Source organism: Eulemur rufifrons, chromosome 5 (genome assembly GCF_041146395.1).
Source record: "Eulemur rufifrons isolate Redbay chromosome 5, OSU_ERuf_1, whole genome shotgun sequence".
NCBI lineage: Eukaryota > Metazoa > Chordata > Mammalia > Primates > Lemuridae > Eulemur > Eulemur rufifrons.
This window is the reverse complement of record NC_090987.1, coordinates 54,678,377-54,704,711: the sequence shown is the minus strand read 5'-3', so window position 1 is coordinate 54,704,711 and position 26,335 is coordinate 54,678,377. Positions and strand designations below refer to the sequence as shown.

The window sequence follows — 26,335 nt, the reverse complement described above, 5'->3', positions numbered from 1 at the left end:
GTTTTCCTGGCTCTGTAACTAATTAATGCAAGGAATTCAGAGTAGTATCCTCTTATAAAATTTTGCACATAAGAAAAATGGAAGGAAAATGATTCTGAGTTTGAACAAAATCACTATTGATAAATTTTAATGGGTCATAATTACATAGATCTTTATGCCATGATATTTCTTAACTTAATAAATTGCTTCAAGTGTAAACAGCTGCTACTAAATTTTGAAGTAGTGCCACATAATCATAGTCATTAGTCTTCTTAGGAAGTTGTTACAGAGCTGTTCACATTATTTTTATTGTTCATGTTTATTTTAATTGTAGGAAGGAATAACTAGATAAAATGAGTATACGACAGACAGTATTAAGTTCTTGATTATAAAAACCTTTTATTTTCTTCTGAAAAATAAATAGAGTTCCTTGAACAGAATTTTGACTATCTTACTATGGCTTATTATGTATTATATTCTTACTGATATAAAATCAGAGACCTTTTATGGGTGATGAATTTTGAGGAACAGGAGCATTCTCTTGCTCATATGGTCTGTTGGATTTTGTTTTGATCATGTAGTTCATAGAATATGTTTCTAGTGGGTAGGGATTCCTTTAGGAGAATTTTTAAGTTCTTCAGTGTGTTTGATAAATTTTGCTCTGTGGTTGTACTCCTTGCTGTGCCTTTTTGTGCCGAGAACATTGTGAATATTACTGAACTGCTGTTCTTGGCAGTGGACTGTGACACTCCCAAGAGGAGTGGGGCAGAGAGGACAGACTTGGGATCAGGAGCTGCGGTGGCTAAGACCAGAGGGATATAGGAGGAAAGCGAGGTGCCAAGCCTGGGCGAAGTTCACCTATTTTGGCTCAGAAAATACCCAAGGCACTGAACTGGATCGCTAGGACAATATAGGATGGACACCGGTTAGAGGGGAAGGATTTTTTTTTTTTTTTAAGCACTCAAGAATAAAGGAATTGTTAAAGGCTTTTTCACTTACATGACTATGAGATAAGAATATCTCAGTCTTTATAAATAAGTAAAACTAAAGATCAGGGAATTTAAGTAACCTGTGACAGTTGCTCAGCTGATAAGTATTTGGTCTAGAATTTGGACCCCAGCTCTTGCTGATTCTGTAACTGTGTCGCTTCCTCTACTACACTGTAAATGCACGCACGGCCACAGAAAAGTGAATAGATGCTTCACAGAAGATAAACATACAGATTCCTTTAGATATTCTTGATTCTGCATTTTCTTCCAGGGTTTATGTAGCAGTATGTTTTGAAAAATAACAAATGAAACGCTTAAAACCAGCTTTTTGTCACCAGTTGGATACAGTATTGGAGGTTTTCCTAAGACAATGAGGCTAATGTCGCCTAACTGCTTGTTATTTTAAAACAGCATAATTATCTGTGAAACAGATATCACTGAAAGTAAACAGTCTGTTTCAGGATTTTAAAGTTTCATGATGTGTTGACTGTGTCTTTCAATAATTGATTGCTACAATCATGCCATAGGTTTTTATCTCCCTGTTTAATTTGACTGAGAAAGGGTTGACGTTTCAGAGTGCAGACACTGTTTAAGGAAAAGGGTAGGTGATAAGTTGTAGTCAATATCAATCAGGACAAACTGAAAACATTCGTCTCCCACTTACTTTATGTATTAGAAGACCACTGGTAGCAAATATGCTCTCATTTCAATCTCTCACCATGGTTAAGTATAAGAAATTTGGAGAAAGATAGGTAAGTGGGAATGATAGCTATAATATTTCTCTGAAGTTAGTGGCATCTTTACGTTGTACAGTTTAAGTGGCATAAGGGTTTTCTTTTGCTAAGCAGTGTGCTTCAGGTGTGTGGAAAACAAACATTTCCCCACTGCTGTCATCTCTTTATATACCACTGTCACACTCTATTACTAATTAATACTCAATATTTTTCTTGATTTGTTTACTTCCGGTGTGACACTTTAGGGTCAGTGTGCTGTTTCCCTGCTCCCCCTCAAGTCCTCCCCAGCACACACAGGGCTGGCAGTGGCTGGCTCCAGGGGGCACAGGGCTGCCACCCTCTGCCCCACGTGCCATCAGTCTCTGACTTAACCTTCAGTGACTTCTTTCCACTTCTGGACTGCCCTTCTCTTTCATTTTAACCTTTCATGAACCTGTTACGCATGCGAGAGTGTGGAATGGGAGGAGCAGCCAGGGACAGCTTTTTAAGATTTTTAAGAAGGTACCAGAGCTGTGATGACCACGTGCAGAATCAGAGTGAGGAGCTTGGTTTGACAGATTCACATGTGCCTATGGATATTTGAAAGAAACCGTCCCCAGAAATCTAGAACAATAGCCATGTAATTTGTAGTCCCAAGGGATGGTATTGGTGTCTTCTCGTATCCTATTACAGTAAATGCGTTTTAATGTGGTGTTGTGGAATAATTTTTACCAGTAAGTGTAAATTACAGGAATGTTCTACTTTGATGTTATTTTAACTACTTCAACTTTCAAACATAGGCCAAAACTGAACTTTAAAAATTTCCTTAGAAATTTGTTCAAACATGCTTGAATTTCAATACCACCACTTGGTAACTGAACCAAAGGTTACTTTGACTTCTTCATCTACCCCAAGCAAAATTAATCTCCTGTTTTCTCACTGTGGTGGTAGTGGTTGGTGGTGATGTAAGGTATGAATGGATAGAGTAGTAAGTGCAAGTGATATAAGTCTGTAAAGTTAGAAAGAAAGTTTCATTGTTTTAATTTACCTTACAGTTAACATTTTAATGGTGCACCTCTCTCCCTATACAGATATTGATTGAGATTCATTGTATTGTCATTTGTAGGTATCTCACAGCTCTGCTGGCAGTGAGTTGCTGGAAGTGTTTTGACTCTATGGCATTCAGAGAACAGTTCAGGACTGCGATAAGGACTTGGTCTCTTTTATTGATCTTTAATAAATACTTTTTTTCTTTTCTATATAGTTGCTGATCATCTGGGCTGTGATCCTCAAACACGGTTCTTTGTCCCTCCTAACATCAAACAGTGGATTGCTTTGCTGCAGAGGGGAAACTGCACGTTCAAAGAGAAGATATCGCGGGCTGCTTTCCACAATGCAGTTGCTGTGGTCATCTACAATAATAAATCCAAAGAGGAGCCAGTCACCATGACTCACCCAGGTAAACGGATGAGGGAGTTGTAGGTTTTGTTTTTCCTCCTAGAAATTGTAGAAATGGTTGCTTTATAGAAGACATTCTACTGCTGCTGAAGCTATGTAATTTTTGACATAATTCTATGATTATTTTTACTTTTGGCATTACCATTTGTTTGTTGAGACACCTGTCTTTTCCCCTTAGTTGAATTTCTCCTCCTCCACCTCCTCCTCCTCCTTCTGTAATGATTATAATAGTCTGTAAAAGTTACACTTATTAAATAACTGGCTGTGATTGCATCCTTTGTTGTTTCGCATTTCTGCATTTACTGGATGACTTTGACAGATGATGTATTTGATATGGGATCATTTGCCCAAGTTACGTCATGGATTTTCGAGGATTACCTGACTGGGAAGGATACTTTTTATCTCATCAGGATAAATGTTGAAACCGACTTAGTAATTAGCATAATTATGGTAGTAACAATAGTTTTTCATTTGTTTTGGAAGCATTTAGGATATTTCTAATGTGATTGTTTTAATAACAGTTGTCACAATTTATTGAGCACTTACTATATGTATGCCAGGCACTATGCTATGAGCTTTTAAAATATGTTTCTTAGTCCTCACAATAACCATGGTGACGTGGGTCTTCTCTCACCTTACAGAGCAGGAAGGAGACTGAGGCAGGTAAGGGCTGTCAGAGTAGGGCTCAGACCCCAGTTTGCTGGTGTTCTTTCAGTGTCACCACTCTATCTCCTTGAGTGGAAACCTAGATAAAGGTTAGTGTTGTGGCTGAGCAGAGTGGCTCACACCTGTGATCACAGCGCTCTGAGAGGTTGAGGCAGGAGGATCGCGTGAGGTCAGGAGTTCAAGACCAGCTTGAGCAAGAGCAAGACCCCGTCTCTACTAAAAATAGAAAAAAATTAGCCAGGCAACTAAAAATAGAAACAAACAAAAATAATTAGCCAGGCATGGTGGCTCTAGCCTATAGTCCCAGCTGCTTGCGAGGCTGAGGCAGGAGGATCGCTTGAGCCCAGGAGTCTGAGGTCACTGTGAGACTGACACCACAGCACTCTAGCCCAGGCGACAGAGTGAGACTCTGTCTCAAAAAAAAAAGGGGGGGGGGTTAATATTGCATTCATAAAGATTTTAGAATTCAATGGCTTAAAGAATTAACTTTTTATCATGTAATGTTAATGTAATCCAGTTGTAGACAATATTTTTGCAAAGACTTGCTCACTGTAATCAAGGGCTATTTATATTTTTGTGTGTATCTTGATAGAATAATACAGATAGATTTAAATTTTATTTCCCTGTGACTTATTTTATTCCTTTTAAACTAAGCCTTTTAGAGCTAAAATCCATTTTTTTCCTGTTGCAAAAGTAACACATGCTCATTGTAGAAAAACTGAAACTAAGGAAAAGCACAGAGAATAAAATAGAAAGAATATGTGATTTTTCACTGTCCAGAGATAACTAGAGTCCTGTAACTTAATTTATTCAGGGAAACCAAAAGGAAACTATGGGACAGTTTACTTTAGCTGGACATCTGTGTGGGAACACTGGGCTCAAGACAGTAGTTTTCCTCCTGGGTCTCAGCAGGTACTAGTTTGTTTTTGTCTGCAGTCTTAGAGGAAAGAAAAACTGTTTGAAATTTTAGACCTAAGACAGCTTATTATTCCATGCTGACTTTTTCTTTATTGAAAACATGAAGAAAAACGGACAAGGAGAAATTCAGTTGAGCAAAATGTATTTGTCTTTCCCAATGATGTTATTTTACATAGACAAAACCACAGAGAAATAGCTAGAATGAGAGTCTTTTAATAAAACTGTGAGATGATCTGGGAATTTTAAGAGGGAACTGAAATCTTTAAAAAAAAATATTTTAAATGATTTTTGTTTAAAAGGGGTGGGAAGATCCTATAAATTCATGCAGCATTTCCCATTATGTTCCTTGAAATGTTAGTTTATCTAGATGTGTTCATAGATGATCCATGGAAGAGAAAAGACAAACTGTAAAATAAGTTTTGAAAATGCTTAAAATGTCTTCCACAGTTAGAGGCTCCTGGTGCTCATTAACGATTGGGGGCTCTGTGAAGTCTTAAAGAACCCAGTTTATGTTGATTAACCTAGTGTGTCCCGAACTCATTTGACATATAACTCTTATCATAGATTAGTGTGTAACAGCACAAACAAGGAACCTCAGGGGTATAGTTTGAGGACATGTTCTCAGGAAGTGTAACTTGTAAGGCAAACAGAATGGAGGTGTTTAGAAGAGCAATAAGAAATGGCTCTGTGTAGTGATTAGATGCGTAGAAAATTAGAATAATGTGGGAAGGTAAATTGGTACAATACCTTGGAGAGAAATTTGGCAATATCCAGTATAAAGAGTTCATATACTGTCATCCAGTAATTTCACACCTAGATGTATACTCTAGAGTACTTTTCAGACTTTAATGTGCATACAGATTACCTAGGAATCTTGTCAAAATGCAGATTCTTATTCAGTAGGACTGGAATATGACCCAAGAGTCTGTATTTTTGGTAAGTGTCCAGGTGATACTAATGCAGCTGGTCCACAGATCTTGCTTTGAGAAACAAGGATGTAAAGAAGATAGGAAACCTAGATTTAGTCCCAGATTTTCCACTTATGTGCTCTTTGACAAAGGCCAAGTTGCCTCCTGTGTTGGAGTTGGAGAAAATGCTCTCTGAGGACTCTTGTAACTCTAAATCCAGATTCTGTGGAAGGCCATGGATTCCACCTCCAGCCACGTGGAGGCCGATGGGGAGATTTCATGGACTTACACAAGCATTTACAGCCTCTCCCTGTGCTTCTCTACATCCTTGTTACTCTTGCACCTGTGCAGATTATTGTAAGCACATGTCTGTCAGAGGAGAATGAATTAATTGTGGCATATTTATGCATCAGTTAACTACGAATGAATTAAAGCTGGATATATTTATATGAATAAATCCCCAAAATACAGTAAGTTATAGGAAAATATTTATAATCAGATATCATTTGAATAATACTAAAATGTACAACAGTAGTTATTTAAGAATATATATAGGCATAAAATAATAAAAACATACATAACATTAATATCAAATTTAGGACAGTGGGTCCCTCTGGAGAGAGAAGAAAGGAAATAGGATCAGGGAGAAGTAAATGAAGAGCTTCAGATACACCTGTAATGTACATTTCTTGAGCTGAGTGTTGGGTACACAGGTGTTTATTATATTCTCTTTAATTTTTGGTCATTTGAAATATTTCAAAATAAAAATCATAAGAGAAAAACTTTGTAAAATATGTATAAGGTAGGATTAGAAATAATGGGGAGAGAGGGTAGTACTTCTGGTTATGACCAACTGAGGAGATCAGCAAATCTTCTAAAAAAAGCAACTGTAAAACTGTACAGAATTGACAAAAACAGTTATTTCAGTGTTCTGGAAATCAACCAAAGGCATACAATACTCTGAGACACATTTGTGCTTTGAAAAACTGCCAGACTTCAGGTAAGAACAATGGAAAGCTGTGGTGTTTAGTAGGGACTGCCTCCTAGTCTCGCGAAACTATGGTGTGTGGAGTTTCTGCCAGGGTGGAACTGCAAGGACTGGCAGCTTGATCTGTGCTGATTGAAGGGGCTCTATTTGGAATAGTGGGTGACATCAGTGCCCATTGCCATCATCTGTGGAAGGCACTTCACGGAGGCAGGCAGGAAAGCAGAGGAGAGCCAGTGGCTTAGCAATCCCTAGGAAGTCAGTCTTAAAAAGAAGGGGAAAAAAAGAACATAAAAAAATAAGAAACTGAGTGGAGATACCAGTGGCTACATGCCACAGAGGAAACATTTCATAGGTTTAACTCAGGCATGTTAGTAAACAAAAGCCAACAGGCAGATAAGGCAACAACAGCAACTTTAAGGGGGCGGAGGAAATCTCAGAATTTAGAGTCGCTACAATATATTATCTAAAATGTCCAATTTTGAACAAAAGATTACAAGACATGCAAAGAAATAGGGATGTGTGACTCATAATCAGGGAAGAAAAACATTCTATAGAAACTGTCTCTGAGTGTCCCCAGATATTGGATTTAGCAGAGAAAAACTTGAAAACAATTAATATAAGTATGTTCATAGAACTAAAGAAAACTATATTTAAAGAAGTAAGGGAAAATATGACAATAGTTAATGGAAACAATGAGTCAACAAATACAAATTCTCAGTAAAGAATATAAAATTTATTTGAAAGAGCCAAATAGACATTATAGAATTAGAGAGTATAATATTGGAAATGAAAAATTCACTGGAAGACATCAATAGCAGATTCAAAATTAGCAGAAGAATCAGTAGGGAACTTAAAGATAAATCAATAGAAATTATCCAATCTGAAGCAAAAAAGTTTTTTAAAAATGATTGAAGGAAAATGAACAGAGCCTCAAAGGCCTGTGAGATACTAGCAGATATACCAACATATATGTGATGGAAGTCCCAGAGAAGAGAAGAGAAACAAAGGAGCCAAAGAAATATTTGAGGAAATAATGGCTGAAAACTTAACAGATTTGATGAAAACATTAATCTGTATATCCAAGAAGTTTATAGAGCCCTAATAGAAAGTCTGAATTAATCTGAAAGATTGAAATTGTGTAGAGTATATTCTTCAACCACAATAGACTATGTTGTAGAAATCAACTAAAGAAGGAAATCTGAGAAATCCCTAAGTATTTGAAATTAAGCAACACGCTTCTGAATAACACATGGGTCAAATAAAAAAGTCACAAGAAAATTTTTAAAATATTTCAAACCAAATGAAAATTAAGAACTCAACACATAAGAATTTGTGGAATGTTGGTAAAGCAGTACTTAGAGGGAAATTTATAGCTTTAAACACCAAGGTCAGAAAACAAAGATCTCAAATCAGTAACCTAAGTTTTACCTTAAGAAACTGAAAAAAGAACAAACTAAACCCAAAACAAGTAGAACAAAGGAGATAATAAAGATTAGAGAGGCCGGGTGCGGTGGCTCACGCCTGTAATCCTAGCACTCTGGGAGGCCGAGGCGGGTGGATTGCTCAAGGTCAGGAGTTCGAGACCAGCCTGAGCGAGACCCCGTCTCTACTAAAAATAGAAAGACATTATATGGACAACTAAAAATCTATATAGAAAAAATTAGCCGGGCATAGTGGCGCATGCCTGTAGTCCCAGCTACTCGGGAGGCTGAGGCAGTAGGATCGCTTAAGCCGAGGAGTCTGAGGTTGCTGTGAGCTAAAGCTGACGCTACGGCACTCACTCTAGCCTGGGCAACAAAGTGAGACTCTGTCTCAACAAAAAAAAAAAAAAAAAAAAAAAATAAAGATTAGAGGAGAAATCTATAAAACACAAAACAGAGAAGTAATAGAGAAAGTCAATGTAACCATAAGTTGGCCGTTAGAACCATTAGAACTATCAACAAAATTGACAAACCTTTAGATAGAGTGACCAAAAAAGAAGACACAGATTACCAAAATCACAACTGAAAGGGGACATCATTACTGACTCTACAGAAATTAAAAAGATTGTAAAGGAATATTATGAACAACTTTATGTCAGCTATGTTTGGGGTCCCAGAGACCTCCCACTGGTTCAGTGATTCACCAGGTGGACTCAGTGTATAGTCACACTCACAGGGAGCTACTCTTACCAATTCATGGTGGGAACCCTCCCAAAATCCAAGTTCCCTGGTGTCACCGAAGGGCCAGCTTTGTAAGCAGACCTTTTAAAGAATAGCAGTTCAGACCTGCTATGTTTACTCTTTTCTGTACATTTACAAATCAGACAGCATAGATGAAATGAACAGATTCCAAAAAAAAAAAAGAATTATCAAAATTGACTCAAGAAAAAAATAGCACATCTGAGTAGACCTATCATAAATAAAGAAATTGAATTGGGCATTAAGTATCTTACCACAAAATTCACTGGTGCAATCTATCTAATATTTTTTTTAAAAAAAGCCAACCCTTCACAAACTGTTTCAGAAAATAGAGAACACCAGTTTCACCCTCATACCAAAACCAAGTAAAGATATACGTGAAAATGACGCACCAATATCCCTTGTGAATATGAGCATAAAATCCTTTAAAAAGTATTAGTAAATAGAATCCAGCAATATATAAAATGGATTAGATTCATGACCAAGGGAGATTTGTCCCAGGAATATAAGGGTATCTTAACATCTGAAAATCAATTAGTAGAATAAGTGACAAAAAACTCAACAAGTTAGAAGTAAAGGGAAACATCCTTAGCCTGATAAATGGCATCTATGACAAGCCCACATTTTTCATCATATCTGATGCCTTCTCCCTAAGATCAAGAACAAGCCAAAGATCTCCATTCTCACCATTTCTATTCAACATTATACTTGTGGTTTTAGCCATTGCAGGCAGGCAAGAAAAAGAAATAAAAGGCATCCAGATCGGAAAGGCAGAAGTAAAACATATTATTCACAGTTTGTGTATGTAGAAAATCTGATGGGATTTATTTGAAAGCTACTAGATCTAATAATAATGAATGAGTTTAGAAAGGATGCAGAAGATGAAATCATTGTACAAAAATCAATGATATTTCTATATACTAGCTATGAACATTCCAAAAATGAAATTAAGAAAATAGTTCATTCACAATTGCCTCAAAACCAAAAACACCCCACATCTTAGCCGGGCACTGTGGTATGTGCCTGTAGTCTCAGCCTCTCAGGTCGCTGAGGTAGGAGAATCACTTGAGCCCAGGAGTTTGAGACCAGCCTAGGCAATGTAACAAGGCTCCATCACAAAAAAAACTTGATAAATTTAAGAAGTATTATTAACGAAAGAAGTGCTAGACTTGTACACTGAAAACTACAAACGTTTCTGAGAGAAATTCAAGAAAATCTGAATAAATGGAGAGACATTTCATGACCTTGTATTGGAGTGCTCAGTATTGTCAAGGTGGCAGTTCTCTTCAAAGTGATCTATAAATTCATTGCAGTACCTATAAAAATTACAGTATCTGTTTTATAGAAATTGTTACCTGATCCTAAAATTATATGCAAATTCAAAGTACCTAGAATAGCCAAAATAATTTTGAAAAAGAACAGTGTTGAAGGACTTACACTACTTGATTTCAAAACTTCAGTGACCAAGGTATTGTGATATCGGCATAGGGATAGGCATACAGATCAGTGGATCAGAATTAAGAATCTAGAAAGAATGTTTTTGTGGTTAATTGATTTTCAGCAGTGGTGCCATGACAGTTCGGTGGGGAGAGGATAGTCTTCAACAAATGGTGTCGAAACAATTGTTATCTACATGCAACCAAAGAAATAAAAAGAAGAAAGAGAAGTGAGACCTTTATATGTTACTTTACAATGGATATTAAACAAATTCTGTAAGAACTAAATTCATAAACTTGTAGAAGAAAGTCTTTGTGATTTTGGACAAAAAGTTATCATCTATGACTCTAAAAGCACTGTCCATAAAGAAAAAAATAAATTAGACTTCATCAAAATTAAAAATCTTTTTCATTCAAAAGACACCATTAAAACTATGAAAAGCCACAGGCTGGAAGCTGTGGCTCACGCCTGTAATCCTAGCACTCTGGGAGGCTAAGGTGGGAGGATCGCTTGTGCACAGGAGTTCATGACCAACCTGAACAAGAGTGAGGCCCCATCTTTACTAAGGATAGAAAAATTAGCCAGATGTCATGGTACATGCCTGTAGTCCCAGCTACTCGGGAGGCTAAGGCAGGAGGATTGCTTGAGTCCAGGAGTTTGAGATTGCAGTGAGCTATGATGATGCCACTGTACTTTACCCACGACAACAGAGTGAGACTCTGTTTAAAAAAAAAAAAAAAAAAAAGCCACAAACTGAGAAAAAATATTTTCAAACCACACATCTGATATATGACTTGTATCTAGAATATATAAAGAACTCTTACAAAATCAGTAAGGTGAACGAACAATCTAGTTTTACACTGGGCAAAGGATTTAATGATTAGACATTTTCTTGATCATTAGAAAAATGCAATCAAAACGAGATAATATTCCACATCTACTACAATGACTATAATTAAAAAGTCAGTACCAAGTTTTGTTGAGGATGTGGATAAACTGGAACCCTTGTGCTTTGCCAGTGGGAATGTGAAATGGTACGGGCAGTTTGGAAAAGTCTGGCAGTTTCTTAAAAAGTTAGATGCAAATTTACTGGATGACCTTGCAATCCGACTCCCAGGAATCTGCCCTAGAGAAATGAAAACAGTGAAATGTTACAAAGACTTATATACAGACGCTCATAGCAGCATTATTTCTCGTAGCCAAAAAAGTGGAAACAACCCAAACTCCCATCTGTTGGTGAATAGATAAACAAAATGTGGTTATGTCCATACAATGTAATATAGCTTAACAATTATAGTTGACCCTGAACAGCAAGGGTTAGGGGTGCCGACCCCCCTGCACAGTTGAAAATACATGTATAACTTTTGACTCCCCCCAAACTTAACTTTAATAGCCTACTGTTGACCAGAAGCCTCACTAGTAACGTAAACAGTTGATGAGCTCATATTTTGTATGTTATATGTGTTATGTAGTGTATTCTTAAAGTACACTAGGGAAAAGAAAATGTTATTAAGAAAATCAAAAGGGAGAGAAAATATATTTATTCATTAGGTGGGAGTGGATCATCATAAAGGTTTCCAACCTGGTCATCTTCACGTTGAGTAGGCTCAGGATGAGCAGGGGTTGGTCTCACTGTCCCAGGGTGGCAGAGGGGAAGAAAATCTGCATCTAAGTGGACCCTCACAGTTCAAACCCGTGTTGTTCAAGGATCAACTCCAAGTGGAATTAACTACTGATAAATGGATAAATCTCAATAGCGTTGTGCTGAATGAAAGAATCTAGGCACAAAAGGCTACTATCATGATTCCACTTACATGAAATGTCTAGGAAAGTGACATTTACAGAGAGAGAGCGGGTTAGTTGCTGTGTAGGGTGGTGCTAGATGTGAAGATTAACTGCAAGTGGACATGAGGGAGCCGGGCATGGTGGTGCACATGTGTAGTCCCAGCTGCTCAGGCTGATGCGGAAGGGTCGCTTGAGCCCGGGAGTCCGAGTCCTGCCTGGGCAACATAGGTGAGATCTAAAAATCAATACAAAAATGTGTTTTAAAAAATGGACATGAGGGAACTTTCTGGGTGATGGAAATGGCCCAAACTGGATGTGGTGATTGTTGCACATCCCTGTAGTTTCACTCAGATTAATGAATTGTACACTTAAAAAGGGTCAGTCTGGTGACATATAAATTATATCTCATTAAAGCTGTTTTTGAAAAGTATAGTGCAAACCACAGTTCAGAAGCAACACAAAAAGAAGATTCTTAAACTGAAATGGTTTTGAATTCTATGCCCTTAAGTATCCTTACTTGGAGAGACATAGAAAATATTCATGAGGTGGTCTCTTGTTTGCTGTATTTATGTTTTAAGTGTTCAGGGTAGAAATTAAAAGACCATACAAGGATCGAATGATATTAAAAAGTGGACAAGAAAAATGTAAACATAAAGATGGTTGCTTGGCTTTGTAATTAGTAGACGTATGCTAAGTGTAAAATTAAAAGATTAACTATGAAGACATAGATGTTGTGTATTCTAGAGTTAGAAATCTAAACGAGACTGGTCTAGATTGGTACATATTAATCCCAAAAGTTACATAATTATTTCAGTGAAAAACATGGATGTATTGTTAACAAAAGCAAAGCTGGGCACTGTGGCTCAGGCCTATAATCCCAGTGCTTTGGGAAGCCAAGACAGGAGGATCCTTTGAGGCCCAGGAATTCAAGACTAGCCTGGGCAACATAGTGAGACCCGGTCTCTACAAAAAAATTTAAAAAATCAGCCAGGTGTGTGGCACATGGCTGTAGTCACAGTTACTTGGAAGGCTGAGGCAGGAGGATCACTTGAGCCCAGGAGTTTGAGGCTGCAGTGAGCTATGATCGCGCCACTGCACTCCAGCCTGGGCGACAGAGGGAGACTCTGTCTCTAAAAAAGAAAAGCTTCATCTTCAAAGCAGAAGTATGCCTAAGGCAAGGGCTATTTAGTAACATCATGAGGATGTTGAAAGAAGAGAGGGGTGGTTCTCTGGGCCAGTGGGGTTGATGCTGCCTGAGTGCTCATCTGCCCAGCCCTGGCCTAGGGGCGTGGACTCTCATATCCACAGCAAAAACAAAACCAGGCTACCAAGCAGCTGCCCTGAACAAGGAACTAGAAGGATGTTCCTGTCTTCTCTGTCATCTAGGTGGGACTTGGAAAACCCAGCAGGAAGCATTGTGTGGGGATATGGAGGGAACATGTGAAGCAGCTCACACAGCACAGTTCCCACAGGTGAAGTGAGGAAGAGCAGAGCAGGAGGGGTTCCTGGCAGACACACTGAGAAGAAATGAAGCCCGTGTTCAGGGTCAGAGAGACAGTGGTCATAGAAAGGTCCCGTTTCAGTCCAGTGAGCCGAGCTTGCCAAAAGCCTTGTAACCCACCTCTGAGAATGCGTTGAGAAGGCAGGCTGCACAGCACACAGTAGCGCACATCATGGGGAGCCTTCTCTGACTCCCGTCTCCAGAGTTATGATCCTCTTCTAACCTTTCTGTGCTGTAGGTCCCTGTCCTTGTGTTTCTGCTTGTATTCCAGAGAAAATTGTTATGCACTGACTACTCCTTGCTTTGCTGGCTAATATTAATGCGTTGGCTAGCACTCTCCCTCCACAGAGGACCGTTTTCACCATCTAGGGCGGCACTGGGAGGTTTGAGGACCCTTGCATCAGAATCACTTGGGGTGCATGGAAAGATACTGGTTCCAGGAGACTCCCCCACCCCAACCTAGCACTCAGATCCCAAAGGATGGACCCAGAGATCCGTGGTTCAGCCCTGTCCTGCTTGCATGGCGATTTTGTCCTGCCTTCATTTAGTACGGAAACATTGAATGAGTAGCTGTCTGTGCTGTGCGTTTTAATATGAACTGATATGAACTGATAAGTCAAAAATAGACCTGGATCACGGCCCTTTCTTACTTTACAATCCAAGGCCCTTGCAGTCCTCAGAGCTGTTTTTGTACCTTTCTGATAGCATTGTCCTTTTCTTTTTATGTTGTCCTTGTTTGTGTACTTGACTGGCAGTAAGAAAAGATCTACAAGTTTCATTAAGTTAAGGTTTGTGTCTTTAATCTCAGCAGTGGTCAATAAAATGCCTTGAACAAAATAAATGTGTTGCCCTGAATGATTTTATTAAGATATTTAGTTTTGTTATTAAGTTTTATTTCCATTTAAGGATACTTAAGAAGTAATTTTAAAATTCCACATTGTTAAGCAATCAGTACTTTGTTTCCTTGCCTTGTCAATAGTGTTTCGAGAGCTTGTTGTGTTTGTTCTAGGGCATGCCCTTTGCCTGGTGACTGAAGGGCATCTTTCCCAGCGCAGTGCCGGGTGACATCATTGACGGGAAGGACTGCTCGATCTGTGGTTTTACTTGTTACCTCTAGTTAGCAGAATGAGTTCTTTGTCTTGTAGTTAGCGGATATGTGGTAGTATAAAGGGGAAGTTACGGGCCCTTGGATAGTTCAAGATAATGCACATTTGTCTAAAAATTAAGGATCTATTGTCCTGGTTTTTAAAAATTTATGTAGACTTTACTGTTATTGTTTAACAGTCTTAAATTGTGTCAAATCACTGTCTAATGGAAAGTCTCATTACAGTTTTATCTGCATGTCTGTAAGAATATGTGAACATTTTTTCCATTATTAGCAGAAGATGAAGAATTCAGATAAACATGTAACCAAATAATAATTTTTTTTTTTTGTTGAGACAGAGTCTCACTTTGTTGCCCAGGCTAGAGTGAGTGCCGTGGCGTCAGCTTAGCTCACAGCAACCTCAGACTCCTCGGCTTAAGCGATCCTACTGCCTCAGCCTCCCGAGTAGCTGGGACTACAGGCATGTGCCACCATGCCCGGCTAATTTTTTCTATATAGATTTTTAGTTGTCCATATAATGTCTTTCTATTTTTAGTAGAGACGGGGTCTCGCTCAGGCTGGTCTCGAACTCCTGACCTTGAGCGATCCACCCGCCTCGGCCTCCCAGAGTGCTAGGATTACAGGCGTGAGCCACCGCGCCCGGCCAGTAATGTTACTTTTTAAATCTTATCAGTCAGCAATATTAAGTGGTTGTTACTGGGGTTTTTGGGCTGGTTGAACAAAATCGGTTGCATGATTCTTTACATTTTTTCATCATATTCTCTTTAAAAACTTATTTAGGTCTATATTATCTAGCAATGAATAGAAAAAGTATACTTTGTAAAATATAGAAAATTCACTAAGTATTAAAAAATACTTTATGAGAACATCACAAACACATTGCAGAATACCTTCAAATATCAATAATTTGGGCCACTTTATGTAAATCTATTATCTTTATGTTAAAAGCCCATCAAGAAAATGAATAATATAATAGTCATGCTGTTGTTTTACCATTTCAAGTTTTTTAGCTTCTAATTGAATATGGATTTAATGACCTCATAAAAGGTGGAGCCTACAGTTTTAATGTACTGCTATGGCAGGAAGTATGAATTTAAATTATATTTATATTTGTGCCTGAGTTCGAATGTTTCTGCTGTATCTTCCGTATGTTTCATAACATTTTTAAAAAGAAATGCATGATTATCAAAAAACATAAAACTGAAACATTTAAGTGGTAGCTTTAAAAAATATAAATAACTTTAGAAAAATAAATGCAGCAGTTCTGTTTAAAAACTTTTCTGTACGCTCTTAAATTTTCTTTTTCTTTTCTAAATCTAAAGTACAACTGGCAAGCCCTTCCGCCTGCCAGATACGTGAGACTATTTTTCTGTTGTATTATCCTAACTTAGGCTAACTTAGCCATTGCAGGCTCTGCATCCTGGGTAGGTTTTGAACTCATCACTTGATTTACTTTTTTGTCTTTCCTATGCTTATCTTTTCTCACTGGCAGCAGAAGTGGAGAAGGCAAAATAGCATAAAGGATCTGTGTAGGTTTAGAATACCGTTCTATACGTTGGTTTCATAGGTTACAGGCCGGAAGATACTTTTCTACCTGATAGCAGTGCATGTGATTGATGCTGAGCCTGGACTCCGCATGCTAAGCTGAAAGGTAGTCTCACCAGCACAGCAGCCGCATGCCTTAGAGGTCTGGTGAGGATCCCTTGCCTCTTGATGGATGCCTTACAGTGCTTCTCAATTCAGGATTGTGTGGGTGTATTTTGGGTAAGACAGTTGTTGTGCTATGCAAGACTGTTCTTTGCATTACAGAGCGTTCAGCCTCCCTGACCCCTGCATACTCAGTGCCAGTGGCTCCTTCCTGTTTGTGCAGACCCTTCCCCAGGGTTTCTAGATGCCCCCGGGGGGTTTCCGCTGCTCCTGTTGAGACCCACTGCCCAAATCTTAAGTTGGAGGAGCTTTTAGAGGAAGTGTAAAAGGGGTCCCCTCATTGGAGAGGGAAATGGGAATGGCAAAACTGACGAAGGTAGGCCTTTTTATTTACCTACACATTAACATTCCTGGTGTACTTACTCCTTTCTGTAGTTCCAAGTTTCCATCTGGTATCATTTTCCTTTTTTAAATCATTTTATGCAGTGCAGATCTCCTGGTGACGAATTCTCTCAACATTCGCTTATCTGAAAGTCTTTTCTTTGTCATCATTTTTCAAGGACATATGTATAGAATTTTGGGTTCACAGAATTTCCTTTCAGAGCTTTAAAGATATTATTTCCTTGTTTTTCAGCCTCTGTTTTTTCTGATGAGAAGTTGTTTCCTTTTACATGATGAGTCTTTTTTTCAATAAACTTTATTTTTTAGAGCAGTTTTACATTTATGGAAAAATTGTGAAGATAGTATAAAGAATTCCCATAATCTTGCACCGTTTCCCTGTTATTACATCTTACATTAGTATGGTACATTTGTTGTAACTAGTGAACCAGTATTGGTGCATAATTAACTAAAGTCTATTTCCTTAGTTTTTAAATATTGGAATCTTGGGCTGTATCCCTGTGGACATAATCAGATGGAGGGAGATGTTGGTCTTGTGCTACTCCTGATACTGGAAGTATTGCATTCATTTTTATTAAAAGAGGAACCGTGAATCCATTCTGATCTAAACAGTAAAAGAATAAATTGAAAGTTTGATAAGGAATAGAATATTTACCTCATTTCAGAGTACCTCCCCACAGAATACTTAATAATCACCAAGGGGAAGAGAGTAATTTAATGGTGCAGATGCCTGGAAGACATCACTTTTACCAGATAATCAAAGCGAACTTCATCAGCAATGGGATATACGACCGTGTGCACCGCCTGGCGGCATAGGCTGGAACCGGCACAGCCTCACTCTGCCTTTACTGCTGGGGGTGCGTGATTTGACTCTAGCCACAAAGAAGTACCTTTTACTAAAAACTGGGCTGTAATCACATCAAGGAAAGACCGAGGGACTGTTCCAGACTGATGGAGATTAATGACACGTGACGTGGTGGCTGAATGCAGCCTGAGACTCTGGTCTGGACTGCTCTCAAGGACGTCATTGGGGAAGTAGGGGAACTTGCATGACTCTGAGATGAGATGGTAGGAAAGTATTGGTGTTAATTTCCTGGCTTGGAGATTGTTTTCTTTTTATAATTTTGTTTGTTCGTAAGACACTCACACTAAATATTTGAGGTGTTGAAGCATCATGCTGGCAACTTAAACTGTTCTGAGTAAAAGTTTTTATATGATACTTCCAACTTTTCTGAAAGTTTTAGATTAAGAATTTTTTTTTTAAAATGAGTAATTTGGGGCCCTAAAAATATTAGTAGTTATAATATTATGCAGAAAAGACTGAGGTGGGGTAACAAGGAACATGACTTTAAATATTTGAAGAACTATTGTGTGGAAGAGGAATTTTCATTGTTTCTGGGATGTACAACTTAAAGTTGGAATGTTTTTGATATTCAATGGCATCTTACAACTTACTGACAAACTTTTTTCCTTCATGATACGTAAAGTAATGATGTACCTTATCGTTGATGGTGTTTTATACATCAGTTAATGAAATACAATTCATTTATTCAGTGATACTTCTATGGAGGAGAGAAGCAAGGACCATGGGTGGGCATTTAGACATCTAGGTTCTGGTTAGGAGGAAGACCTTTCTAATCCTTACAACTCCCTGTGGATAGAACCACTTACCTAAAAAGGGTCAGTGATTTATAGGGCTCCTCTTGCGTTATGTGAAGGTTGATGATCCCTAGGAACTCTTTTTAACAGAAAGATTCTGTGGACTCTCTGCTGACTGGTGATTTGTCTTCCTGATCCCCTTTTCTGCCTCTCTACATGAAGGAAGAAAGCTCTCTCTTCAGGTCTTTGCTCATGCCATCTTTTTTTTTTCCAACGTGGAGAAACCTAAGAGAGCATTTACAGAGTGATACAGTTAGGAGATGGCAGAAGAAACACGCGTGAGTGCTGTGCATAGGCCCTTCGTTCTGCTTGTGTGAGACTGAAGAACTTCTTGTCCAAGGAGTAAAGGAAGGAGGGCTCAGTAGGCCCTTGTTCTTTTTGAGGACAAACTGTAGCCCAGCGTCTGCAGGAATTATCAGTGACTGTGGTATCCCTCGGTGGCTGACACATTGACGTGTCGTGTCAGCCTCACAGCAGGAGATCAGGTGCAAGCTTCAGCACAATTGCAGATGGGTGTTGTGCATCCCGTGGCGCCGCGTGGGTACTGCGGTGCTGGTGCACAGCTGCTCTCAAACCAGTGCGGTTCCACAGCCGCGAGACCTCACCTTCCAGTTTCGCGCTGCAGACCCTGTGTCCCTCCTGGTCACAGCCATTTACTGCCCTGCCTGTCACTTCTCCTGTTCCTCTGAGGCCTTGACTCCTGGCTCACTTACCAGTCGTGGTCTTCCCGTCGTCCTGCGCAGCTTCAGAATCCGGGTGGGAAGTGAACGCCCTGCCCGAACATTCCTTCCTCGAGTCCTTCGGCCATTCTGCTTCTCCAGGATCCTGGTCGTGTAGCTGCTCCCCTGGACTGCAGTGTCTCCCAGAATTGCTGCATCTCAAGTCGCAAGCTGCAGTGTCCTGTGCTCTGACCATCGCCTCTTCTCTCTCTCCTGCCATTTGGTTTTGTTGAAGCTTCCCGTGTCTTGACCCTTTCTCCACTTCCTCCCAAGTTCCCTCCTCCTCGCCTCACCCCTCCATTCTGTTGAGACTGCATGAGCTATTGTTTCAGTCACTGTTGGCACGTGGTTTCATTGGGTCAAGGAGAGTCCTTTGTACCATGATTGTCCATTACTTGTAGGGCCATGTGGCTTCCCAGGTGCCTTGAATGTTAGGTGAACTTCATTTGGTTGACAGAAGGGACACATCAAAGGCTTTTGAACAGGAGATTGACTGGGCAGATCTATGTTTCAGGAAAACTACTGACAGATCCCAGCAGGAAATCTATAATGGATATACCTGTCAGCTGCATCTGTCAGAATTATTGGTGTATTTATTTCATAAAAGAATGGGGCATATCTTTTTTTTTTCCCGCTTGAGTTCTTTAAGGGATCTCAGAGAGATGAAGAGAAAAATGAGGACTAGTTTTGAAGAAAGGAAAGTACTTAGGTAAACATTTGAGAAGGACTTACGTTGAGTCAGTGGAAGTGAGTACGGAGAAGGCTCAGACCCTGGATGAGCAGAGTCTTTGAGCCACAGGCGAGCACAGGACTGGGGGCGGGGCCGTATAGCTTGATGCAGCAGATGTCACACCCAGCAGTTTCCTCCTCGGCAGTCCTTCTGGAACTTTAAAGTGATCTCAGTCTCTTTCGCTTAAAGTATATGGTGTTCTGCTTTACATATAAATAGGTTGTTGAATTCTGCAAGAATAACTCTAATGCCATTGCTACTCATTTACCAGAAGTTACAAAAGTATCAGTGCAGACACTTAATGTGGGAATGCAGCACCCCCCTGAATTCTTTTTATAGGATATGTCCTAAAATTATATCTTTTTCCAAGTTTTGAAATTCCTTAAAATTTTGGCAGGGATTCTAACTTAACGAGTTCATCTGTTAAGGCATAAAACCTCTGCTCAATGGGATTTTGTATGGGATGTTGTTGTCTTAGAAAACAGGTAAGCTTATAGTACAACTTACCACACAACCCCCTCTCTGTCCTTGCAGCCTGACTCCTCACTCGTGTGTTCTCTTCCTGGATCTTCCTTTACCCCAGTTCCCCAGCTACACAGGCTGGCCTGAGCTTTACTCCCAGTCAGGTAGAGGGAAGACAAGGGGTGGGGATGGATTTCTGACACAGCTCAGCGGGTAGACTCACCTTCCCCGCAGAAGCACTCATCCTCTTGGCAGTCAGCAGGGTGTGTCTGTCAGCGGGTGCCCGAGAGCTTCCTGAGCAGTGGGGAGGAATTAAAAAGAGGGAATAGGAATCCAAAATTCTGGGGTAGGGGCTTTTTAGTTTCCTTCTTTCACTTTCTGTGAGTAGTAACATTACAAGTAGGAGTAGCTCATTCGGCTGTAGCATTTACTGAGCATCTGATGTGAAACTTGCAGGTAGTATCTCATTTTTTGAAAGAAGAAACTGAGATTCAGAGAGGTTAAGTATCATGCTGGAATTTGAACCTAGACCTGATTGCAGAGCTCAAAGGAGGTTGATTCTGAAGTTCTTTCTCTTGGCCCCTCAAAATTAATTTTGTAGCCAGTATTATAACAGTATTACCCTATTTTTCCACTTACCTTTTTTTCCCCATTCAAAAACAGAATTGCCCGGGGGCGGGGGGGGGGGTTCGTTTTTTACATATAAACTGCCTAGCTGTTAGTTCTATTTTTTTAGTGGGAAAAAAGATAAATAGGAAATTTTGTTAATGCCTCTGCTTTTAGAATCAGTTTACAAGATGTAGAAGAAATTATGGCATTAGAAAATCAGAATTTTGCAAATGCCATTATAGTAACAGATTCAGGCAAGTATCAGTGGATGCTGAGAGCGTTGAGTAAAAGTTTATTGGGGGAACTGGCTAATTGCACAATCTGAAAGTATCAGCTCACAGATAGCTTACTAATTAAAAAGAGAAAAAGCGTTCATTTACAGTGGAGAATTCTGGTAGATACCAAATTAACCAAGTCATAAAATTTGCCATTAGCGATAAAGGTAAACCCAGCATGTGCTCCTGATGTGTGATGCACTGAGGAGGAAGGACGTAGCTTCCCTTGTAGCATTCCTACTGCAAGTGTGTGCTTTGGAGGCCTGATCATCAGAAACAGGCAGACAAATCCAGATCAGGGGACATTGTCAAAACATCTGGCTTGGACTCCTTAAAAAGGTTAGTGGACTAGTGTCTGAGGAACTGTCTTAGACCGAAGGAAACTAACGAGGCGTGACAGCTCAGCACAATGCCCACAGCCCCCGATGGAACCCTGGATACAAAGCTAAACAAAACAGTTGTTAAACTTGGTACTAGGACCCGGCAGAGATACTTGAATATGGATTGTGTGTATATTAAAGAACAAAGAGTTAAATTTCCCAAGTATGAATAACTGAATTGTGGGCATGTAGAATAACCTTATTCTTAGGAGTTACTGCTCAAGTATTTAAGGGTGAATTGTCATGTTTGTAGTTTGCTCTTAATTGGTTCAGCAAAAATAAATGCATATAGAAAGGGCAAAATGTTACCAGTTGACATATCTTAATAAAAGCTCAGGAGTGTTCATATAATTATTGAATTGTTCTGTGCTGTTTGAAAATTCTCAAAATGAAAGGGGCAAGAATTGTATTATTTGTTATAGCAGCCAAACTCAAGCAGTGGAAACATAGAGCCCCATTAAAGAATAACAATGAAGAAAGTTTCTCAAGAAAATAATTGAAAGCAGGGATCACAAATAGGTTTTTATTTCATTGTCATTTCTAATAAATACTAGCTACCAGACATGTCAAAATGCATAGGATTCTGTGGCCATAGCCTTGATTTATTAGCAGTATTTGTCTAAGGCTGGGATATGGGAGTGGTGATGGATGTCCCCAAATATTTGTCATTTCTGCTTGAGTGTTTACACCGTTATAGTCTAATTAATCCTTAACTCTGATCAATCACTGCTTGATTAACCATAATTTTATTCTGAAGTTTACATTTCCTCTGGCATTAATGTCCCTCTTAAAGCTGTGCCAGAGCTTCCCAAATCCTTAAATCACGTGTCTGAGGCGTCCTTAAATCACGTGTCTGAGGCGTCCTTAAATCAGGGTCTTTGAACCCAGATAGGCTTTAGGGGCAGGGTCGTGGGGTGGGGCTTTTCTTCTAGGATGGACCCCTGTATAACTTCCATCAGATTATATAAGGGATTTGAGACCCAGACTGGTTCATTAAGAACCTAGTGCCTTTGCTAGTGTTCTGGTGGTGCTGTCACCGTTTTCCTCTTGATTGATGGAGTCTTACTGTCCTTTGCTGTCACCCTCCCCAGTGTCCTCTGTGCTGGTGTGATGAAGCCACTATTTGGCTTCTCTCTCTAGTCCTTTTAAGATGCTCCTTGTACTCCTGAGGGCGTATGCCATTTTCATGTTAAAAGGAGGTAATTTTCTATTCTCTTTAAGAGGAGAAAGGAGCCTTGATCATAGTACGTGCTCAATAAATACCATGGAATGGGTGGTTGAAATAATTAAACACTTCTTTTCCCAAACAGCTTTCCAGGTAAAATTAGTGGGTGCACTCATTCAATGTTTTTTGGTGCATTGTTGTCCTTGGCTACCTGTGCAGCTTTCCCCACTCCTTTTCCAGCTTGAGTCTTCAAGAGGGAACCTCAGAACTGATTTCTAAAACCTTTTGTACCTGGTGTGATTATAAAGCAATGAGACTGATTGTCATGTGTTGTTTGTGGGATCCGTCTCAGTTACTTTATAGCCATACCTGGTATCTTATACCACATTGCCTGTTGAACAACATTTTAAAAGCACTAAACCTAAGGTTTCTAAGTGGAAATTTAAAATGCTTTAGCATTATTTTAGGATTTTCTCTAACTTACTGATCAGAACTCTTATTTCAGAAAGATAATTAGATGATAACATTATTGCTTGCTTTAATTTTGCAGTTGTCTTTTTGCTTGTGGATTTTAAATCAGTATTCTGTAAAATTGCTGTTCTGATAAAGTGGCTGGAACAATTTTGCATAAGGTAATAAAAAGGTATATATTTCATTGGCTTACATTTTCCATAAAACTCCTTTTATTATTGAATTTCTTTTCAGGTGCTTGTAGTCTTCTGTGACTGCATGTAACAAACATGATCCTTTTAGCTAAATATGATAAATGAACATAAAAAATCAAATATTTAATATCTTATTCATTGAAGAAGCATTTGAAAGGATAAGTTTTGGGGGTTTTCCTTGTTTTATTTTGGTGGTTTACAGTTACATGTATAAACCTTATTCAAATTTGAATAAGTAGTTATAATTTTTTCTTTTCCAGAAGAAAATTTTTATTGCTCTTCTCCTGACCCCCAGTCTTTCTTAGGAGCTCTTTGAATAAGCCAAATTGTACAAGTTGCATGTTGCCACATGCAGCTTCAGTTTATGAAAGGAGGACTGCTGATAGCTAGATTGCTAGAAAGGCTTCTCTGTTTCCTGAGAAGAAAGTGGGAAAGCTATTCCTTTTGTGGAGGAGAAGAGTAGCAAAGCAATTTCTTGCTATCCATAGGAAAGGGAGTGACTTGCTTTTACTGTATTACTGCTTCAGGAAATTATGTGACAGAAAAAGCTAGGTGACTAGAAGGGCAACTTAAGACCCTCCTTGTGACGAACGTGCATAGTTGTGGCTGTAGGCAGACCTCTTGACAGCATACAAGCTGGAGGAGTTTTGATGCCAAACTAGTCCAGAATGTTGAAGCTTGGACCTGTCTCAGGAAGAGTTTGATTTTCAGATCTAGACATAAGATCACAGTGAGTTTCAAATGTTATTCATAAAAGGTACCACCATTTGGCACTATGTTTTTGCAGGTCTGTTACCAGGTGTATATCCTAAGTCTCAGTGATATAAAACTCCATATCCTGCACCTTTCTCTGTTCCTTGTACTAGTTCTACACACAGTAGGTGCTCCGTGAATGTTTCTTCGAATGATTAGTGCAAGAAGCACCAATTTGTACTATAAACAACAGCACTTTCGTCCTTTTCTCAAGGAATTAGGACTTTCTAAAGATCATTTTAAAATAAAAGAAGTTTTACAATGTATACCTGCATGATTTTACCAGATTTCTATTGCTATGTAACGTTGCAGTCTGTTGTCTCAGTTGGCTGGTTTAATAATCATTTAAAAAGACAAGTTAATGTGGTTCTTAACTCTGCAGTCGTTTCACACTTCATGTCTGCTGAAGGCTGAACTACTCGGCAACACACTGCATGTTCCCACGTGGTGCCTGCACACCCAGCCACAGCTTCATTTCAGCTGAATCTGCAAACCCTCCCACTAGCAAACATTGCAGTAGTTTTTCTAAGTATATTTATATATTTGGTGTTTCTATAAATTTTAAATGTCACTTGAGTATATATATTTATTTTACATTGCAGGCACTGGAGATATTATTGCTGTCATGATAACAGAATTGAGGGGTAAGGATATTTTGAGTTATCTGGAGAAAAACATCTCTGTACAAATGACAATAGCAGTTGGAACTCGAATGCCGCCAAAGAACTTCAGCCGTGGCTCTCTAGTCTTCGTGTCAATATCCTTTATTGTTTTGATGATTATTTCTTCAGCGTGGCTCATATTCTACTTCATTCAGAAGATCAGATACACAAATGCACGCGACAGGAACCAGGTGAGCTACCAGTAATACTGTACAGAGACTGGCTCTTACCGAACATGGTTCATAGGCATCTGCCATGGTCAGACATGTTACAAACATTGTTTTCATTAAAAAAGGTGTAACCGTCAGTCATTTTAATATGTGGAAAAAATACCTACACAGGTATTTTAAGGATATTTTAAATACCTAAAAGGGGAAATTATTAAATTTATAGTGATCACTTAGATTATTCTAGTTAGGCAGATAGCTTAATATCATAATATGATCTAGATAATCCTATTAATTTGGACAGATATCATAAAGATGCATTTTTAAACTGGTGACTTTGGATGTCTCTGGAGAGGGGGGTTGGAAGGGAGGGATAGGGAGACTTCACTTTATACCTTTTTCCATGTGAATTGTTTTCCCATGGGAGTTTTGAACTATGTATTTTCTATTCAGGAAAAAAACAACTAAAAATCTCAGTCATATCTAAGCTCAGACATGGGAGTGGCGGGGGTGGGGGGGGGGCGTGCGGCTGATAGAAGAGATCTCTTTAGATAGTCATCCTAGAAATGCCAGCGTGTCCGAAGTGCTCAGTGATGCTGGCTGAGTGGATGCAGACACAGCAGAGGCAGTATGCTGCCCTGGGGCGGGGGCCTGGACGTGGTTCTCTCAGTTTGTTACTTTGTTTGTTTGATGTGCTATGGACAAATATCCATCCTAGGGGCCAGGGTCAAGGCATTGGGTCCTCAGCCTAGACTTTTCCTATAGAAAACTAAGAAGTGGATTGTTTAGAGAGTGGTTTGAAGCCAATTTTTATATAATGCCACCTTCTCCTAGCAGAGTACATCCAGATCCCTGTGGGGGAGTTGGAGTTTTTGTCCTTCTGCATTCTAGTGAAAGAAGCACAGACTGAGTTCAGGTCCCTGCCCTACCACCAGTTGTCTGCTTGGACAGTTTATTTAGCTTCTCAACTTCTTTCTTCATCTGAAAATAGGTGTAAAATATCTGAAAACTAAAATTTATTGAATATTTACATGCCAAGCTCTGCAGTATTCTATATACCTTTAAAATTTTTTATTTTGATAATTTTTATTATTGATACTTTCAGACTTACCAAAAAACTGCAAGAATAGTACAAACTGTTCCCTTCATTCAGATGTTCCAGCTGTTAATGTTTTACTATATTTCCTTTTCTATGTGTGTGTGCATATATATATTTTATTTTAATCTATTTGAGAGTAAGTTTGAGACATGATGCCCCTTTATTCTTAAATACTTCCTTGTGTATTTTGTAGATATAAGAACATTCACTTATGTAACCACAGTATGATTATCAAAATCAGGAAATTAACACTTACATTATCTGACCTACAGATCTTTTTCAAGTTTTGTAAAACTGGCTCAGTAATGTCCTTTAGA

General features: G+C 39.0%; 1 protein-coding gene across 5 annotated transcripts in view; it reads left to right on the top strand.

Moving 5' to 3' along the window:
* The window catches only part of RNF130 (ring finger protein 130), a 109,769-nt gene that overhangs the window by 24,476 nt on the left and 58,958 nt on the right, over nt 1–26,335 (top strand). For all 5 annotated transcript variants that reach the window (XM_069468599.1, XM_069468600.1, XM_069468598.1 and 2 more), the window contains exons 2-3: nt 2,946–3,140; nt 24,693–24,943. In XM_069468599.1, coding sequence (XP_069324700.1) covers nt 2,946–3,140; nt 24,693–24,943 — 446 coding nt within the window. The remainder of the gene's footprint in view (nt 1–2,945; nt 3,141–24,692; nt 24,944–26,335) is intronic.